General features: G+C 37.0%; 1 protein-coding gene across 3 annotated transcripts in view; it reads right to left on the bottom strand.

The window, feature by feature from the left end:
• Positions 1 to 17,595, bottom strand: part of Arid4b (AT-rich interaction domain 4B) — a 146,675-nt gene that overhangs the window by 128,339 nt on the left and 741 nt on the right. Inside the window, exon 2 of one of the 3 annotated variants that reach the window (XM_010621972.2) lies at positions 17,073 to 17,127. In XM_010621972.2, the coding sequence (XP_010620274.1) occupies positions 17,073 to 17,078 (6 nt within the window). In that variant the 5' untranslated portion in view covers positions 17,079 to 17,127. Of the gene's footprint in view, positions 1 to 17,072; positions 17,298 to 17,595 lie in introns of those variants that run through there. The other 2 variants (XM_010621970.3, XM_010621973.3) reach the window with 2 other exon arrangements.

Raw genomic sequence — 17,595 nt, 5'->3', positions numbered from 1 at the left:
CAAAACCTTTTCTTCCCCCTCCCCCCCTTTTTTTTTTTTTTTTTTTTTTGGTACGAGGGATCAAACTTGGGACCTTGTACTTGCAAGGCAGGCAGCAGAACCACTAAGCTAAATCCCCAGCCCAATTCAATCTCTTTTTAAAAATTAAATGAGAGAGTCAACTAAGGAAGGGGGGTACAAAACCCACAGATTTGGCTTCAAGAACATTAGAAGCTGGGATGTAACTCAGCAGCAAGGGTGAGGCCTGTATGATTCCTGGTACCAAAAAAAGAAGAAAAGAAGAAAAAAACAGGGCTGGGGTTTTAGCTCAGTGGTTCTGCTGCCTACCTTACAAGTGCAAGGACCCAAGTTCGATTCCCAATACCAAAAAAAAAAAAAAAGAAAAGAAAAGAAAAGAGAAAAAGAAATTGTACAGACACACAAATTATATAGAAATCTGTCTTCCAATAATTAGATGCACAGGTAGTAAGCACTCTATTTTAGTGTACTATAATGTACACTGACTACACCAAGTACCTATTTTAAAATACGACTGGTAAAGCCTTCTAGTAAAGTCATCCATCTCTCACCCTACAACATAATATAGTTATTATTTTTAGTTTGCTTTGTTTTGTTTTTGGTACTGGAGATTGAACTCAGGTCCTTGTGCTTTCGTGGCAGGCAGCAGAACCACTGAGCTAAATCCCTGGCCCTTATAGTTATTTTTTTAGTACTTATAAACCAAGCAATAATTATTTTGCACGCCTCATTTTATTTATTCTTAGTAAATTATTATCATTCATATTTTTCACAGGCTGAAAGTAAGGCTTAACAAAGGAAAACGCGTAAGGTACGATAACTAAGAAGCAGAACAGGACTCAAATCTAACAAATTCATTCCACTCTTATCTATCATCAGTGTGATGGGGTTAGTATCATACCCTAAAACCTGTCCTCTTTTGCTTATAATACACCTCTCAAGTTTGACAATGAAGACTGGCACTTGAATTTATCTGCTGTTAAAATGAAGAGCAGATATTTTAAATTTTAAAAAGTAAAAACTTGAATAAAGTACTATCAAACTGAAATTCACAAATCTACACTGTATAACATATATGTAAAACAAACTTTGAGACTATAAATTTGTAACTCAGAACACAAAGAACTCTATGAAATTGATTGTATATTGATGCATTTATAACAATAAACATTTGTCCAGTATTTACTGGCTATACACAGAGAAGAGCCTAAATCAGCAAAGGTATCCTAGAGTCACAGAATCCTGTCATACCACAAAAACCCAATCACTGGTTAAAACTCAATCTTTAGACACATTTTAATTTAGACAATAGTCTACTAGTTTATGTATGCAAAGAAATACAACGTAATGCAATACTGAGAAAATCTCAATTACTTACTTAACTTTGCAGTAAGACAAAATTAACAGACCTTTCTGTCCATCTATATAGCAGTTACAAGATAACTAAGTGAATGTTCACAGAGAAATGTTTTGCTAAACTTATTCTACAACAGCTTGCTTTAATTAACCTGGAAATAGGAATAATATTTTAAGTTATATGCCTGCCCATGATCCATTCACCAAGTGTTTTTGACAGCCTTTTCTACTCCCTGGCAATCTTGCCTCAGAACACCATGATTTTAAGAGGTTACTTTTTTGATTAGCCAGCTCAAATAAAAAGTAAGAAATGGTACCAAACTCAAAACACACCAATGAGGCACATTCAAATAATCTTAAACAAATGTGATTCAAATACATTATTCAACTCCCCCTGGATTATTTTCTATAATAATCTTTTGGAAAGGCATGCAAGTAGAAAATCCTACTGCTTAAAATGTGAGTGTTATCTTTTAGACAGATACAAGTCATAAAACAAATTATGAATTAAGCAGCACTCACCTTTTTTTTAACACTGCACTATAAATAATAATGATTCTCACATGCCAAAGGTCTAGAAAGACTGAATTCTAAAACAAAAACCTGCTTTAGAGGAGTCATATGAAAAGTAAACCAAAAAAGCAAAACCTCACTCTCTAGGACATATAGGTGGGTGTCTATTCTTCTGGCTTACCTGGGCCACACAGTGAAGAATTGTCTTGAGCTGCATATAACATATATAATCAATGAGTATAAGTAACAAAACTTCCTTTTTTATATTTTATTACAACATTTAAAAAGGAAGACAATATAAACATAAAATAGGATAATGACCTTGTTTTAGTCAACCTGATGCATCAATGTCTGATTCAATGGGAGTGGTTTAACAATTAAAACTTAACACTGCTTAGTAACAATAAAAGCCTGTCTTCACAGATATATATGTGCCAGTAGGTTGAAATGCCATCATGGTAATCACAGCATTTTACCTGCCACGCAACACAAAGGCATGTATTATTGGACACAGGTTTCAATTCAACTGTGTGTGACAGGTGTAAAAGGCAACTGGGCCCTCTCCTACAGAGTGTTCTGATGTTACCTGTGCAGTATGTGCTCAAGCGCAGTCATGAAAAATACCACAAAAAATTTTAAAATCACAGTAAATGTTAAAAGTCTACAATCTTGTGGGGCCACATTACTAACTATCCAGGGTCTCTTGCAGGTTCACAGTCAGCAAGTTTAAATCCAAGTACTTAGACTAAATTTTACAAAGCTGTTGGTTAATGTGGACACTATTTATCACTAAATCAGGTAAGAGCAATCAGAAAGTATCTCTCAATTCTAATCCTTGTCAGCCTGGGCACATAGGTTCCATCTTCACAAAATTCCTATGTAGTAAACAGTAAACATTAATCTCATTCTACAGAGAGGACTAAAAGGCTAAATCATTTCATTACATGAAGACCCTGTGGTAGACAGAATACTACACCTTCCCCTAATATGCCTGCATCCTAATCCCAAGAATGTATAAACATGCTTTATTACCTATTGAGGGGAATTTTTTTTCCACACTACGTATTGAACCCAGGACCTCATGCATGCTAGGCAAGTGCTCTAATTATGAGTTTCACTCCAACACCTTATTTTTTAGACAGTCTCACCAAATTGCCCAGGGTGACCTTGAAATATGCAATCCTCCTGCCCCAGTCTCCACAGCAGCTTGTATTCCATCAAGGGGAAATTTTAAATTGCAGATTGAATTAACGTTTGTTGATTAGATGACTCTAAAATGGAGAGATCACTCTGGATAATGTGGGTGCACGAATGTAAACACAAAGGTCCCTACGCTCTGGAAAGGGGAAATAGGAGAAGCAATCTTCAGAGACAAGCGATTACTGGCACTGAAGATACAGACGATGAGAAAAAGAATGTGTTCAGACCCTAGAAAGTTAGGAAAGAAAAGGAAACCAATTCTCCCGCTGGAATATAAAGAACATACCCAGTAAGATCTATGCAGGACTTCCAGAACTATAAAAGAACAGCAACTAAGAGTGTGACAATTTGTTGCAGCAATAGAAATTCTGTCACCGCTCTCAAAAAGTGAATCTAAGTTATTTTGTGTAGCTAAAAGTAAAATTTAGTAATGATGTTTATAAAAACATGCCCTATCAGTGCCTCAAAATTCAACTTGCATACTCTTAGTAATTTCTTGACTCCTAAAAAAACTAAAGGTAATTAATCCTGAATTTAAAACTTCATATTCTTTGAAAATATTACATAAATTTAATTGCTCAGCACAAAAGAACGTAGTATTCCAAATTAGTTAACTTTCTTAAATAACTTTACACTTTCCAAAACATGTTATGAAAATCTAATATAATTCTTTCTAAATGTACTTCCCTTGCCCTTGTTTTTTATTTTTCTTTTTGGTACTGGGGATCGAACTTGGGTCCTTCTGTTTGCGAGTCAGGTGCTGGAAGCCCTTTTAAATAACAGAGAGAAAATTTTAAATCTTGGTAACTCAAAGCTTCTGTTTTAATGCATTAAATACTAAGCAATAATTGATGTGTCTGCTTTTTTTTTTTTTTTGGTACCGGGTATTGAACTCAGGTCTTTGCGCTTGCAAGGCAGGCCACCAAACCGCTGAGCTAAATTCCCGGCCCGATGTGTCTGCTTTTCTAAAGTGCTTCTTTTTCTTTCAATATGATTCCAGCTCTCACTATGCCCCCCATTCAAAGTTCTTCCTTTCAATACAAACATAAACACACACCACTCACAGATTTTGATACCTTCTAAATCTCTGCAAACTAAGAAATAGTACTAGATATTCAAGTAAAGGTAAATGCTAGTCAGAGAATAGCATTAATAAGAACCCCAGAGTTTTGCTTTTAATTCTAGCTTTGCCAGTTACTAGGTTCACGAAATTACATGACCTGAACCTTTATTTTTTTAATCTGTAAAATAGAAATATACATATGTATCTCTCAAAAGTTTTTTGCAAACTAAATTTTAAAATGTAAAAAAAGGCTTAAGAATTAAGCACTAGAAACACTAACAAAAATAATGAGAATAGCATGATGAGCAGAAGTTATAAGATATTTTAATATTATTTGAAAATATTGATGGCAGTTTGAGAAAAATGAGATTATAGTGTAGCAATAAAAATGAATTTAGAAATTATCTGACAAAAACAATTGTGTTAACTATCAAAGAACATGAAGATCTTTATGTATTATCTGACTTACACACATGCATCTGTCTTTGCACAAAGTAATATGTAATTTTATACCACCTTAAATAAAATGCTTTTACGATACTCCAAACTCATCCTCTCCCACTGTCAATACAGAAAGATTACAGCTGGAATTCTTTTCAACTAGGAGGAAAATAATTTATACACATAGAAAAATTATAATCAAAGAGGGAAAATGTAATAAAAGAACTAAGTCCAAAAGAGTAAACAGAAAATATTTCAAATAGACAAAGTAAACTTAATTGAAGAGACACCACCCAAATAATCTTTAGTATTTGCACTGGGCAAGAGTTAGGGTCTAAATCCACAAAGCCAAATGACCTTTGAAATCTTTTCTAGATAGATGGGTTGCAGTATTTCAACTAAAATAAGTCAATATATCCTGAAGATTCGTTTTTAAAATATACAGTAAACTCTTCAAAGCCTGGTATCATTCTCTTATAATTTATGATACTGTCAAGCCAGCAAAGGTTTTCTCAAAAGAATTAAATCCACTATAATTCATTTTTACATTGTTTCATTGCTGTACTAGGAATTGAAACCAACAGCTACCACTGAACTTAATCCCCAGCCCCTTTTCATGTTTTAATTTTCTGACAGGGTCTTACCAAGTTGCCCAAGCTAGCTTTGAACTTTTGATACTCCTATCTTGGCCTCCAGAAAGGTAAGAATATAGGAATGCTGCTGACACCACCACACATGGCCATTTGAATGTTTTTTCTGTATGATTTCTTCTAATTTTTAAGAGAGCAGGGCACATTTACATGAGAATTCTTAATAGTATGATGCAAGTAAATTCCAATTTTAAAACTGTTTTCTTTCAATAAGGAAAATAGGCAAAAGAATTCCTAAATTACATTCACTATTCAATAAAGTCAAAAGATCATTAAATGGTAACAATTTTATTATTCACATATAACTAGTAAGGAGGCAGCATGGTTCAGTTTACTAACTGGAATACTGACTCTGTGATCGGTTTAATGTGTACCTAAGGGCAAATCACTCGACATCTTTGCATCTGCTTCTTTCATTAAAAAGGGAAAAATGCTGTTGACCTGCCTCAAAGGGATGTTATGAGAAATAAGTAATGATTATAAAACTTTAAGTACATAATGTGGCCATTAGAGAATGAAATATTAGGGGTTGGGGATTTAGCTCAGTGGCACTGCACCTGCCTTGCAAGCCCAACGTCTGAGTTCGATCCCTGGTACAAAAAAAAAACAAGAATGAAACATACAGCTGCAGTATCAATCCCTGAGCATCTGCTGGATAAGTAGCCTTTCAATGAACACTACTAGGTATAACAAGAACAACTTCCACTAATCCTCTCAAATAACCTTTCAGGAGCTATCTCATACAGTTAGGTTTCATTAACAGTAACTGAAAAGCCGGGCGTGGTGGCGCATGCCTGTAATCCCAGCACTCGGGAGGCTGAGGCAGGAGGATCGCTGTGAGTTCAAAACCAGCCTGGCCCACAGAGAGAGTTCCAGGTCAGTCTCAACTACACAGTGAGACCTTGTCTCAAAAAAACCAGTTAACTGAAAAAAAAAATGTGTAGGGCTAAGAGAGGCTTCATTCGTATTATGAGTACTAGGAGACTATTTGAAACCTAGTATCACTAGGCATTCAAATAAATTCACAATAGTATTGAACATGCACTGAATGCCAAACATTACTCCAGAGATATATCTGCCAAAACTTAAAGAACCATAATGGTAGGGACAAGAAAAAAAGTGAAAACAGAAGGAAAAAATGAAAGCAAGGCTTTTGTACAGCTTGAGGACAGGAATGGGATAAAATAAAATTTATGAAAAAAAAAAGTGGTGAACTGTGTAAATCATTGGTAAATAGGGAAAATAACATGTTAAATGCAAATAAAATCTTGCTAAAGCTAGGAAAAGGAAATAACAGATTTATACATACTGATATAGAGGTTTAAAAAAGTACAGTATGAGCCCATTTTCACACAGTCAAACAGAACAAAAATAAATACTCACTTGTAAGTTTGTATGTGTAAAGAGAAAGGTATGAGGATTACACTCCATGCTTAAATCAAAGGGGGATTAGTAAAACTTACTAATCATTGTATGTTATATTGTAATGTTTAAATTATTTACAGCAAGTTTTCCTTACTTAATCATAACTTCTTTAATTTTGCTGAGTAGTTTATAAAAATATTTCCCAAGTTGAGGAAAAATAAAACAAAACAAAACAAAACAAAAACAGGTGACTATGTCAAAAGTTCTGATTTGCCTTTCTTTAAAAGAAAAATTCCTATTTGGGAGGCTGAAGGAGGAGGACTGCTTGAGCCCAGGAGTTCTGGGCCATCCTGGAAAACATAAAAAGGCAAACCCCATTTCAAGAAAAGAAACAAACAAATAATCACTGAACAACTTTCTGCAATACTCCAATAAAAAAATAGCAACAGGGGCCAGAGGTATGCTTGCCTAGCATGCCCAAAGCTCTGGACTGGATCCTCTATACCAACTGGGGAGGTGGGTCTTTTGGTAAGGTATACTTCATAAAACAAAACAGAAAATTTGAAAAGCTAAATTAAAAAAACTCCCAAATAAGCATGAAAAACAAAGTTGCCTAGCTTTTTCAACTTTAAGAGCAGTAGTGGTTTCTCTGCCTTCAGGCTAGCTCTCCTTTTACTCCTCTCCAGTAGACTCTGGGCTTGACAGGACCCCTAGCTGCCTTGCCCCCAGGATGTGCCAGGCTAGATCAGCTTCAGGTACCTGACTGCCACTTCAAAATGGTGATCAGATCAGTCAAAAAAAATTTTTTAGGAGGAAGGTAAGAAGGGAAAAGAAAAAAAAAAATAAGAGAAAAGGAAAAAAATGGAAACAAAAATCTTTGGAAAAAGGAAGGTGAAAGGGGTATAAGGAGGCCAGGGGAATGGAGGAAAAAAATAAAAACCAAGATACATCATGTAAAGGTACAAGATCCCATTGATGAATGTATATCTAAAATGTATCAATAAAGAAAAAAAAATGTGTCCCCCATAAGCAATGTTTGCTGGATTCTTACCTAGAAAATAAATATTTCTCCAGGCGTGGTAGTGCACGCCTGCAATCCCAACACTTGGGAGGCTGAGGCAGGAGGATCGCTGTTGAGTTCGAGACCAGCCTGGGCTACATAAGTGAGTTCCAGGTCAGTCTCAACTACATAGTGAGATCCTGTCTCAAAAAACCAAAAAAGAAAAAAAGAAAATAAATATTTCTAGTGGTTCATTTTATTCAGTAACAATCCCGTAGACTGGGAAAGTAAAATTTGCTTTCTTCTTGCTGGATAACACAGCAGCAAATTAGGAGACAGTCATTATTGAATTTACTAAGAGATATTTCTGCAAGGGTAAGGACGGAGAAAGATGAGAAACGAGAGCAAAGAATTGTTGGAATAAATATGTTTTTACCCCCCCACTATATATTGTGGGTTTTAAGGATTTCAAAAGAACAAAAGAAACAGATTTTAACTTTAATCAAAAATTACAGACCCCAAACTTCCAAATGGACTTTTAAGTTAAAAAAGACTAGAATTACTTTTTTTGTTGTTGTTTTGACATAGTGTCTTGCTGTGTAGTTCAGGCTAACCTTGAACTCTCTTTAAGGACCAAGTTGGCCTCAAATGCATGGCAATTGTCCTGCCTCAGCCTCCCGAGTGCTGGGTTTACAGGTGTTTACCACCCAATAGACAATTTAAATTAAGAAGTTACACATTCTTTCTATAGAATAAAAGCTACAATTATTAAGGACTTGTAACTTAGTAAATCCTGTTAGAACATTCAGTCACCTCCAACAACCTCTTACGGTTAAGAACTACAATTTCTCATTTTAGATGAGAACACCAACCTTCTTGAAGAACAATGCACACAACTTGGTATGAAGGAGTTACAACTGTAGATGCCAAGCAATCTTAATTAATCTTCATTCTACCAGATTATTAAAGTGATAGGCTTCTACCAGTACATACAGCTGTCACATTCTGACCAACTCAGAACCACGCCACAATGGTAAAGCATTCTAAGTATATTATTTCAGCAGTACTTTCACAACCCTATAGAGTAGCCATTATTATCCCCATTGTGCAAAAACTAAAACGAATATTTTCTTTCATTTCAAATATAACTTTAGCCGGTGCAGTGGCACACGCCTGTAAATCCCAGCTCTCCAGAGGCTGAGGCAGGAGGATCAATCACTGTGAGTTTGAGACCAGGCTGGGCTACATAGTGAGTTCCAGGTCATTCTCAAGTACATAATGGGAAGTGAGACCCTGTTTCAAAAAAGCAAAAAACAAAACAAAACAAAACAAAAAAAAACTTTAGCTAAACCCTGGCAGCCAAATAAAGAGACAAGACTGAAAACAAGACCTCTCTTTCCTAGCCATATGCTCTTAATCACTAAACAACACTGTTTACAGTAAGTCCCCCCACTTCAGAACAAGTTCCAGGGCTGGGAATTTAGCTCAGTGGCACCATGCATGCCTCTTAAGCGTAAATTCCTCAGTTCAATCCCCAGTACCGCAAAAAAGAAAAAGAAAAACAAAAAACAAAAAACGAATTCCACTCTGGGATAACATTCCTAAGTTGTTCATAAGTCTAACATAGTCTTTGACACAAATACACAATGTAAAGCATACAAAAAAAAACAAACACATAAACCAAAATACCATTAATAAACTATTTTTACTTCCATTATATGTTCACCTCTACTAATACAAGGTTTATTCATATCTTTAAAACTTCGCAAATCGAATGTTTCTAAGTCAGGGACTTATTTTATTAGACACTTTCACTAGATAAAAAAATTTTGAAAACATATTCAAATATAATTTTTACTATAAGTATAAAATAAACTTTTAATTTAAGTATCTTGAACTCAAAAAGTTTCTGTTTTTGTTTTGGGGATTGAACCAAGACAGTCACGCTAAAGTATATCCCCTAGTTCCTTTTTTGTTGTTGTTGTTTTTTAGAGACAGGGTCTCACTAAATTATCCAGACTGGGCATGAACTGGTAATCTTCCTGCCAAGTAACTAGATTATTACAGGATTGTGTTATGACATGACACACTGTTGAATAATTTTTTTAAATGTCCATTACCTTCACAGCCACTTGCCACAATACAAAACTTAAATAGTATTCAAAAGGTACTTCAGCAGCACAAATATTAAAAGGTAATATATTAACTGAAAACTGAAAGATCCACTTCTAAAAGTCAAAAAGACGGGGATTTAGTTCAGCGGTTCAGTGGCCTGCCTTGCAAGCGCAAGGACCTAAGTTCAATCCCCGGGATCAAAAAAAAAAAAACAAACAACAACAACAACAACAAAAGTCAAAAAGAAATTTTCAAAAGTTCATATAGGCCAGCTAGGTGTGGTGGCACACACCTGTAATCCCAGCACTCAGAAGGCTGAGGCAGGAGGATCACTGTGAGTTTGAGACCAGCCTGGGCTACATAGTGAGTTCCAGGTCAGTCTCAACTACATAGTGAGACTCTGTCTCCAAAAAAAACCAAACAACAGCAACAAAAATTCATATAGGCCAGTGCCAGGGTTTGGCTCATTGTTTCTGTTGCCTGCCTTATAAGCACCAAGGTCCCAAGTTCTATCCCACAGTACCAAAAAAAAAAAAAAAAAAAAAAAAAATAGCCAGGGATTAGCTTAGTGGCAGCATAAGTGCAAGCGTAAGTGCAAGGTCCTGAATTCAGATCCCTGGTACCAAAGGGGGGGTGGCAAGAAAAGGTAATACAGAAGCTTATACACAAATTTCATAGCATCATTATTTATAATGGGCAAAACAGAAATAACCAACATTGCCGGGCACGGTGGTGCACACCTGTAATCCCAGCACTCGGGGAGGATGGCTGTTGAGTTCAAGACCAAGCTGGGCTATATAGTGTGTTCCAGTTCACTCTCAACTATACTGAGACCCTGTCTCAAAAAAAAGAAAAGAAAAAGAAAAAAGAAATAACCAACATGTCCATCAAATAATAGATACATTAACAAAATGGAGTGTGTCCATAACATGGGAGTATTACTCAGAAATAAAAAGGAAGAAAGTACTGTACTGGCGTAAAAAACAAAATGGATAAACCCTGAAAACACTGCAAAGTCAGAAGTCACACACAATTGGCCACATAATGTGTGATTCCACTGACAGGAAATAACCAGAATAGATAAATCCTCAGAATCAGACAGCAGATTTATGACTGACAGTGGAAAAACAGAAGGAAGAATGGGGATGACTGTTAATGGGTAATGGGTTTCTTAGGGGATAAAAGTATTGTGGAGTTAGAAGGTAGCGATGGATTCAAAACCTGGTAAAAATACTTTAAAAAGTAATGAGTTAGGCCAGGGATTTAGCTCAGTGGTTCCACCGCCTGCCTTGCAAGCACAAGGACCTGAGTTTGATCCCTAGTGCCAAAAAAAAATAATAATAATGAGCTGAACAGCTTAAAAGGCTAAGTTTCGTGATGTGAATTGTATCTCTCTTTTTTTGGGGGGGTACCTGGGATCAAACTCGGGTCCTTGCACTTCCAAGGCAGGCGGAGGAACCACTGAGCTAAATCCCGACTGGAATTATATCTTTTTTAAATTGAAAAACAATTGGGAAGACTGCTCAGCTTGACATTCATTGCTCACCAATAAAAGAAGGCTAAAAGTTGGGAAGATTTTCTTGGTTATACTCAGTTTCAAGAACCCAAACCGGTACCAAAAAAAGAACCCAACCCAACCACTAAATCACAGCAAGATTTTAAGATAAGGAAGTGATGCCTCAGGAGGCTTTTCATCTGTAAACAGCAGCAAGTAGACCATTTCTCACGCAACTGATCTGACAGCCTGGAACTGATCTGCCATAATTCTACTCTTGCTCTCCTAGTCACTCACCACACAGCAATTGCTGATCTGTTTTGAAAATGTGGCCAGGTGTGGTGGCATTTATCTGTAATCCCAGTATTTAAGAATCTGAAGCAGGAGGATCACTCTGAGTTTGAGGCCAGGCTGGGGCACACAGTAAGTTCAAGACCAGCCTGAACTACATACTGGGACTGTGTTCCCCAAAAAGAAAGAAAATGTGTATCAGATCAACTCACTTTCTTGCTGAAAACTATGAAATTTACTAACTATATTAATCCACTTCCTTTTACTGTAATGAAATCCCCAAGGCCGAGTTAATACAGAAAAGAGGTTTTTCATCTCTGAGTTCCTTCTTTGATGAGAGCCTGACAGATGTTTACATTGGCAGGACCCTGTGGAAGAAGCAGAGAAGCAAGAAGAAGAACCAGTCCTGCTTTCTTTTAACAAACCTCTACTGAGAACTCAAGGTCCTGTTAGAGCTACCGTCTCTCTTCCAAGGGCAGTACACCCAACACCTTCCACACCCCAGCTGAGGACTGAATCCAGGGCCTCAGGCATGCACTGTAGCACTGAGCTATATCCCCAGCCCAGGCTCTCTCTCTTAAATGTCCTACCATCTGCTAACACTGCCACGCTGAAGATCAAGCTTCTCACTCATTGGCCCTTAGGGGACACGCTAAAATCATATCCATATCATAGCGCTAACACATTCAAATTTTATCCAAATTCTTACCATAATCCACAGGCTTTATACTACACTGTACTAGGCCCTTGCAACCATTTCTAGCCTTATTTCCTACTCTAACAGCTCTAACAACCTTATTCCTGTTTCCTAAATAGGCCAAACCCAAACATGCCAAACACATTCACCAAGGGGGTCTTTGCATGTTTCCTCTAACTGGAACACTCACTCTTCTTCTAGAAACTGAACCACTCACTATATCACTTGTTTCATATCATACTTAAGTGTCATCTGCTCAAGTGAGCCCGCCCGTACCAGTAAATGTAAAATAACATCCTGTTTCTAACCTCTTACTCTGATTCTGGTTTCTCTTCAGAGCATTTATGACATTTTTTTCATAGTACCTTTCTACTGTAATAGAAGAAAATCTCCATGAGGGTAAAGAAGTCATTTTGTTCACTGCTGAATCCTCAACACTCAGAACCATGTCTAGCACAAAGAAGTTTCACAATCTGTTCAATGGCTGAATTTACTAGCTGAATTTTAGCAGATTGGCAAAAGCACGTTTCAGTCAAGTATGTACTCATGCACCATATTTTTTAAAATTACAATAAGCAAAGAAGCCAGAGGCATGGTGGTGCATGCCTGCAATCCTGCCAAGAGGACTGCTCTGAGTTCAAGGCCAGACTGGGCTATACTGTGAATTTAAGGCCCGTATGAACTACATAGCAAGACCCTGTCTCAAACAAAAACAAAAACAGGCAAGTTATTGGCAATTTAGACACAAAGTCAATATTCTACACAAAATTACCTTTCGTCAACAAACTGCAAATTAATAACAAAATACATTTATCATATTACAGTTTTATTGGGGTGTTTTTTGGTACAAGAATTGATCTGAACTCAGGACCTTGCACTTGCCAGGCAAGTGCAGTGCCACTGAGCTACATCCCCAGCCCTGTCATATTGTAGTTCTTAAACCTCTTCTACTATGAAGAGGTATAAACTACAAGGCTAACATTCATATAAGATTATCCAAGTCTCTGATTTCATCCTACCTGCTTTGTTAATCTTGACTCTTAATAAGTATGTCCATATAGGTCTGGACCTCCTACGCGTCCCCTTAAATACTTAAAATCCTATTCATTTTTACTACAAGAACAACAGGCCTCAAATTATATCTATCTAGTTCTCCAAGACAGAAGCCTCCATCTTCCTTCTCCTCCTCCAAGGTTGTCAGAAGACTCTGAATTCCACTTCCTGAATGCCTCATCTACCCCCTCCATTCTCACTACATTAGGTCGGTCCCCTATTTCTCTCCTCTTGTACCTCCAGATCTTCCATTCAGATCGTCTTTATGATATATTCACTACAATACTACCAAGGTGATTTCTATAATGCAAATTCACCTTTTCTGCCCCTTCTTAAAACCCTTCAGTAGTTTCATATTGCTCTTAACAAAATTTTCAGGCTGGAAGTACAGTTCAGTAGTAGGATGCTCAGCTAGCATGCATTAGGCTCTGAGTTAGACCCCCTTGCACTACAAAGGAAAGAAAATATTCAGCTTTTTTTCTCTGCTTCATCTCCTGTCGCTGCTTTTCCATTCCGGGCCCAAATATATCTTACTTCAGGTTAACTCAGCCACAGCAAACTTAGCCTGCTTTGTTCTTTATTGTCCAATACACTGCTCCCCTCCTATCCAAAACACTTTTCTCCCTTTCTTTCCTAGCAGAAGTATTAACACTCAGATGTCAACACCAGAAAATTTCTGTGGCTCTTTGATGTAGACATCCTCTTTGCTCCTCCCATAGTACTGAGTGCAATACTCTTATAACACAATATACTGCCGGTTTTACTTTTATTTTCTCTATCTTCTTCTACTTAATTGTGAGCTCCTTGACAGCAAGTCAAGAGCTTATTCATCTTCATTCCACACTGCCTGTTACATATAAGAGGCTGTTAAATGAATGATTTATGAAAGAAAGGTGAGGCAGAATTAAGAAAGCAAAGGAAGGAAAGAGAAGGGAAGTGAGAGGAAAAAGAGGGAGCACACAATTATAGGGCATGAAAAAGGGGACATCTAGAATCAATCCATTATTTTCACATATAAGCAAATGAGATAATATATATGAAAGATTCTAAGTACAATCATCTAAATCATTCATTCCCTAACAATTCTAATTCTAATTCTAGTCCACCCAGCCCATTCCATTAGAAAATTTTGTTTTGTTTTGAGACAGTTTCTCACTGTGTAGTTCAAGCTAACCTTTAACTCAATAGGTAGCCCAATCTGGCCTCAAACTCACAGTGATCCTCCTGCCTCAGTGCTGGGATTACAGGTGTGTGCCACCGTGCCCAGATTTCATTCAAAAAATTAACTACAATGTAAACTTATGTCAATACAGGTTTTTGTTTTGTTTTGTTTTGTTTCTGGTACCGGAGATCAAACTTGGGACTTTGTGCTTGCAAGACAGACGGCAGCAACCACTGAGCTAAATCCCTGGCCCAGAATTATTTATAAACTTAATCTATCACTTCCTGAAAATGTGCTATTATTGATGTGAAAAGTCTATCAGAAGTATGAAAAATAAATCCAACAGAACACCAATATCATGATTACTTTAAGGCAAACGTTCCTTTTTGGTTGGTTACAAGTTATAGTTCTCAAAGACATACTCCACAAAAATACAAGATAGAGTACACTAGCTAGGATGGGGCTTTATTCATATAAATTTTTGAAGACAGTACTACAAGGAAATTGCTGTTAAAACATTAACACTTAAAATGGCATATACATTTTTCTTTACTTGGGGGTTTTAAGGCAAGAAGCTTAAAAGCATTATGAAGGGCCGGGAACTTAGCTCAATGATGCTGCTGCCTGCCTTGCAGGCAACAATCCTCAGTTCAATTCCCAGTACCAGGATAAAAAAAAAAAAAGCATTATGAAATACTCTCAATTACCTCAATGCACTGTCACTTAAAAATTTTAAAGTACTATCACTGACAGGACAGCCAATTCAAACTTAAAATTCTGTTTCAAAGAAGAAATTGGGTAAGCTCTGAATTATTATACTACAGAAATTGAAAATACACACAAAATTTTAACTCAATAAAATCAACCCTAAATACATTTTGAGTTGTAATTTTTGTTAAAGCAAAAAACCAAAAAAGGCCTACTAAATTAAGCTATTAGTTTTTTATAAAGACACACTACACTTTTAACAAAGTTCTTTATGAACTTGGAAATTAGTTTTAGTTTTTCCTGATAACAGTAATTGCAAGCATCTTCTTTTTCAAAAAGCAGTAAGAATAGAAATGCTGAGTACTTAAACTTAGGAGCTCTAAACTGATTATTTTAAATTCTGCATTTGCCTATTATCATGAAACTTTTAAGGCTAAAGTTTCCAATACACTTTAATTTTCAAATATACAAACATTGAGAAAGTGAAAAAGATCTGATTGCAAAATGCCTTCATTTACACATCTTAAAACATTTACAGGACACCTAAGATGTAAGAATTACAATAGGAACTGTGACCGATTACAACATTTATTCTAAATGTTTATTCAGTTTCTAAACTTGTTATGTATTAAACTTTACTTAAATCTCATCCAACACCAAGATAGATTATATAGTTTTCCTAATATATACACAGTTCTCACTGCTTTACACAGGTCACAAGGAGTTGTAGCTAGCTAGCATTTATGACTAAAAAAAGGGATTCATTTCCGAAATATCACTATGCTTTCAAGCACATGAACATGAGATAGGAATTCAGCAGATAAACTGTTGCAGGCAATCTAAAGTGCCCCACACTCAAAAAGAAAAAGTAATTTAAAACATCAGGCCACATTACTTAGTAAATATTTAAACAAAGCCATAGGCTTTTATTTTCTTCTCTAAAACAAGCATTATGAATTTTAATCAAAAATACTGTAAAGGTAGTCTTCATTGTGAAGAGAAATGTATTTTTGTTTAAAATAATAGTTCAAAGGAACTGTCAAAAGCAGACATTTGCATTCTAACATACTATCTGTCCCACTTCTATAATTGTAAATGTGCTCTACCCTTTTCAAGCACTGCTGAATTTGTAACGGATAAAAAACTGCTAGAGTCTCAGTTAAATCCAGATATTACAGATATCCAAGGCTTTTCATCCTAAAAGCATGTTTTAAAGACGCATTAATTTACATATTCACTAAAGTGAAAAAAAACCCGTGCTTTTATTGCTATAATTTCTCCCCACCAGTTAAGCAAACTGTACTTTCTAGGCACTATCCTCCATTTAGTTAACATGTTCTCTAAGAAGAACCTGGTCATGAGAGTTCCACACAACACAAAACAACCGAGCAAATAAAAATTTGTAGATTAATAAAAGAAAATAGCTCACATAACCCTAAATCCTTGAAAATCTAAAAACTGCTATCTCTGAAGTGTGTGAAAATTCACCAAAATCTTTTAAAATCTTTCAAATATTTATTTTCTATCTAAAAGGTTTTGTTAAAAACTCAAGTACCGTTCACAAAATAAAATGATGTTTTCTTCCATCAGTGTAACTGATAGTTCCACAATACAGTTCAGTTTCGAGAATCAGGTTGCTTGACCTGCTTTTTGTTTTGTTTTGTTTTATCTTCTAAACCATTTTAATCCACGTAGTCACTCCTATCATCCCCTGCAAAAGCAGTCAGGCTATACGGGAAAACCACCTTCCATGAGATTTCTTAAAACTCTACAGCAAAGCCTTGGATATTCACACCAGCTGGCCCGTTTCCGGGGAAGGACTGGGCATCAAGCCACTACACACACCTTCCTTTGCAAACTCCGAGGCCCCACAACCACAGTGGCCAAGGCCCCTACTTCCTGAATCCCATGACCCTAGAGGCTCCTTTTCTGTAGGCAAGCCTACCTTCATGGTGATTTGGGGGCCGTAATTCTCTCAAAAACACCGGATTCACCTGCACCTGAAGGAGAAACAAAGACACCCCGTGAGCACCACCTGCACTGCCGGGGGCGGCGGAGGCACCGCAGAAAGCTCGGTGCGGGGCGTCAGTCACCCGCAGCACACTCGGGCCCCTGGGCCGCGCCATCACCGCGTACCCACCACCCACACGGCCTGCGGCGTCCGGTCCCCATTGTCGCGACCGGACGGAGTTTCCAGTCTCTGACGATGACGCCATTTCTGTCAGAACTAACTCACAACAAGCCGGGGTCCGGAGCAGGCCTGGACTGTGTAAATCCCCCCCGCTGTATTTTACCCAAAGGGCAGAGACGAAGAAGTGAGATATCTCTCCAAGAACTCAGTGCCTGTCAGGGTACTTTCCCCAGTACGTGCCCAGGGAACAATGGCAGATGATAGGGAAGGAAGAACAAAGACGAAGGCGGAAGGGAGAATGAGATGGGGAAGCGGAGAACAGTTGCGCAAAAGGAAG

Source organism: Fukomys damarensis, unplaced genomic scaffold, assembly GCF_012274545.1.
Source record: "Fukomys damarensis isolate Sample0158 unplaced genomic scaffold, DMR_v1.0_HiC HiC_scaffold_10, whole genome shotgun sequence".
NCBI classification, from domain to species: Eukaryota; Metazoa; Chordata; class Mammalia; order Rodentia; family Bathyergidae; genus Fukomys; species Fukomys damarensis.
The sequence above is the reverse complement of the archived record's forward strand: the minus strand, read 5'-3'. Positions and strand labels throughout refer to the sequence as shown.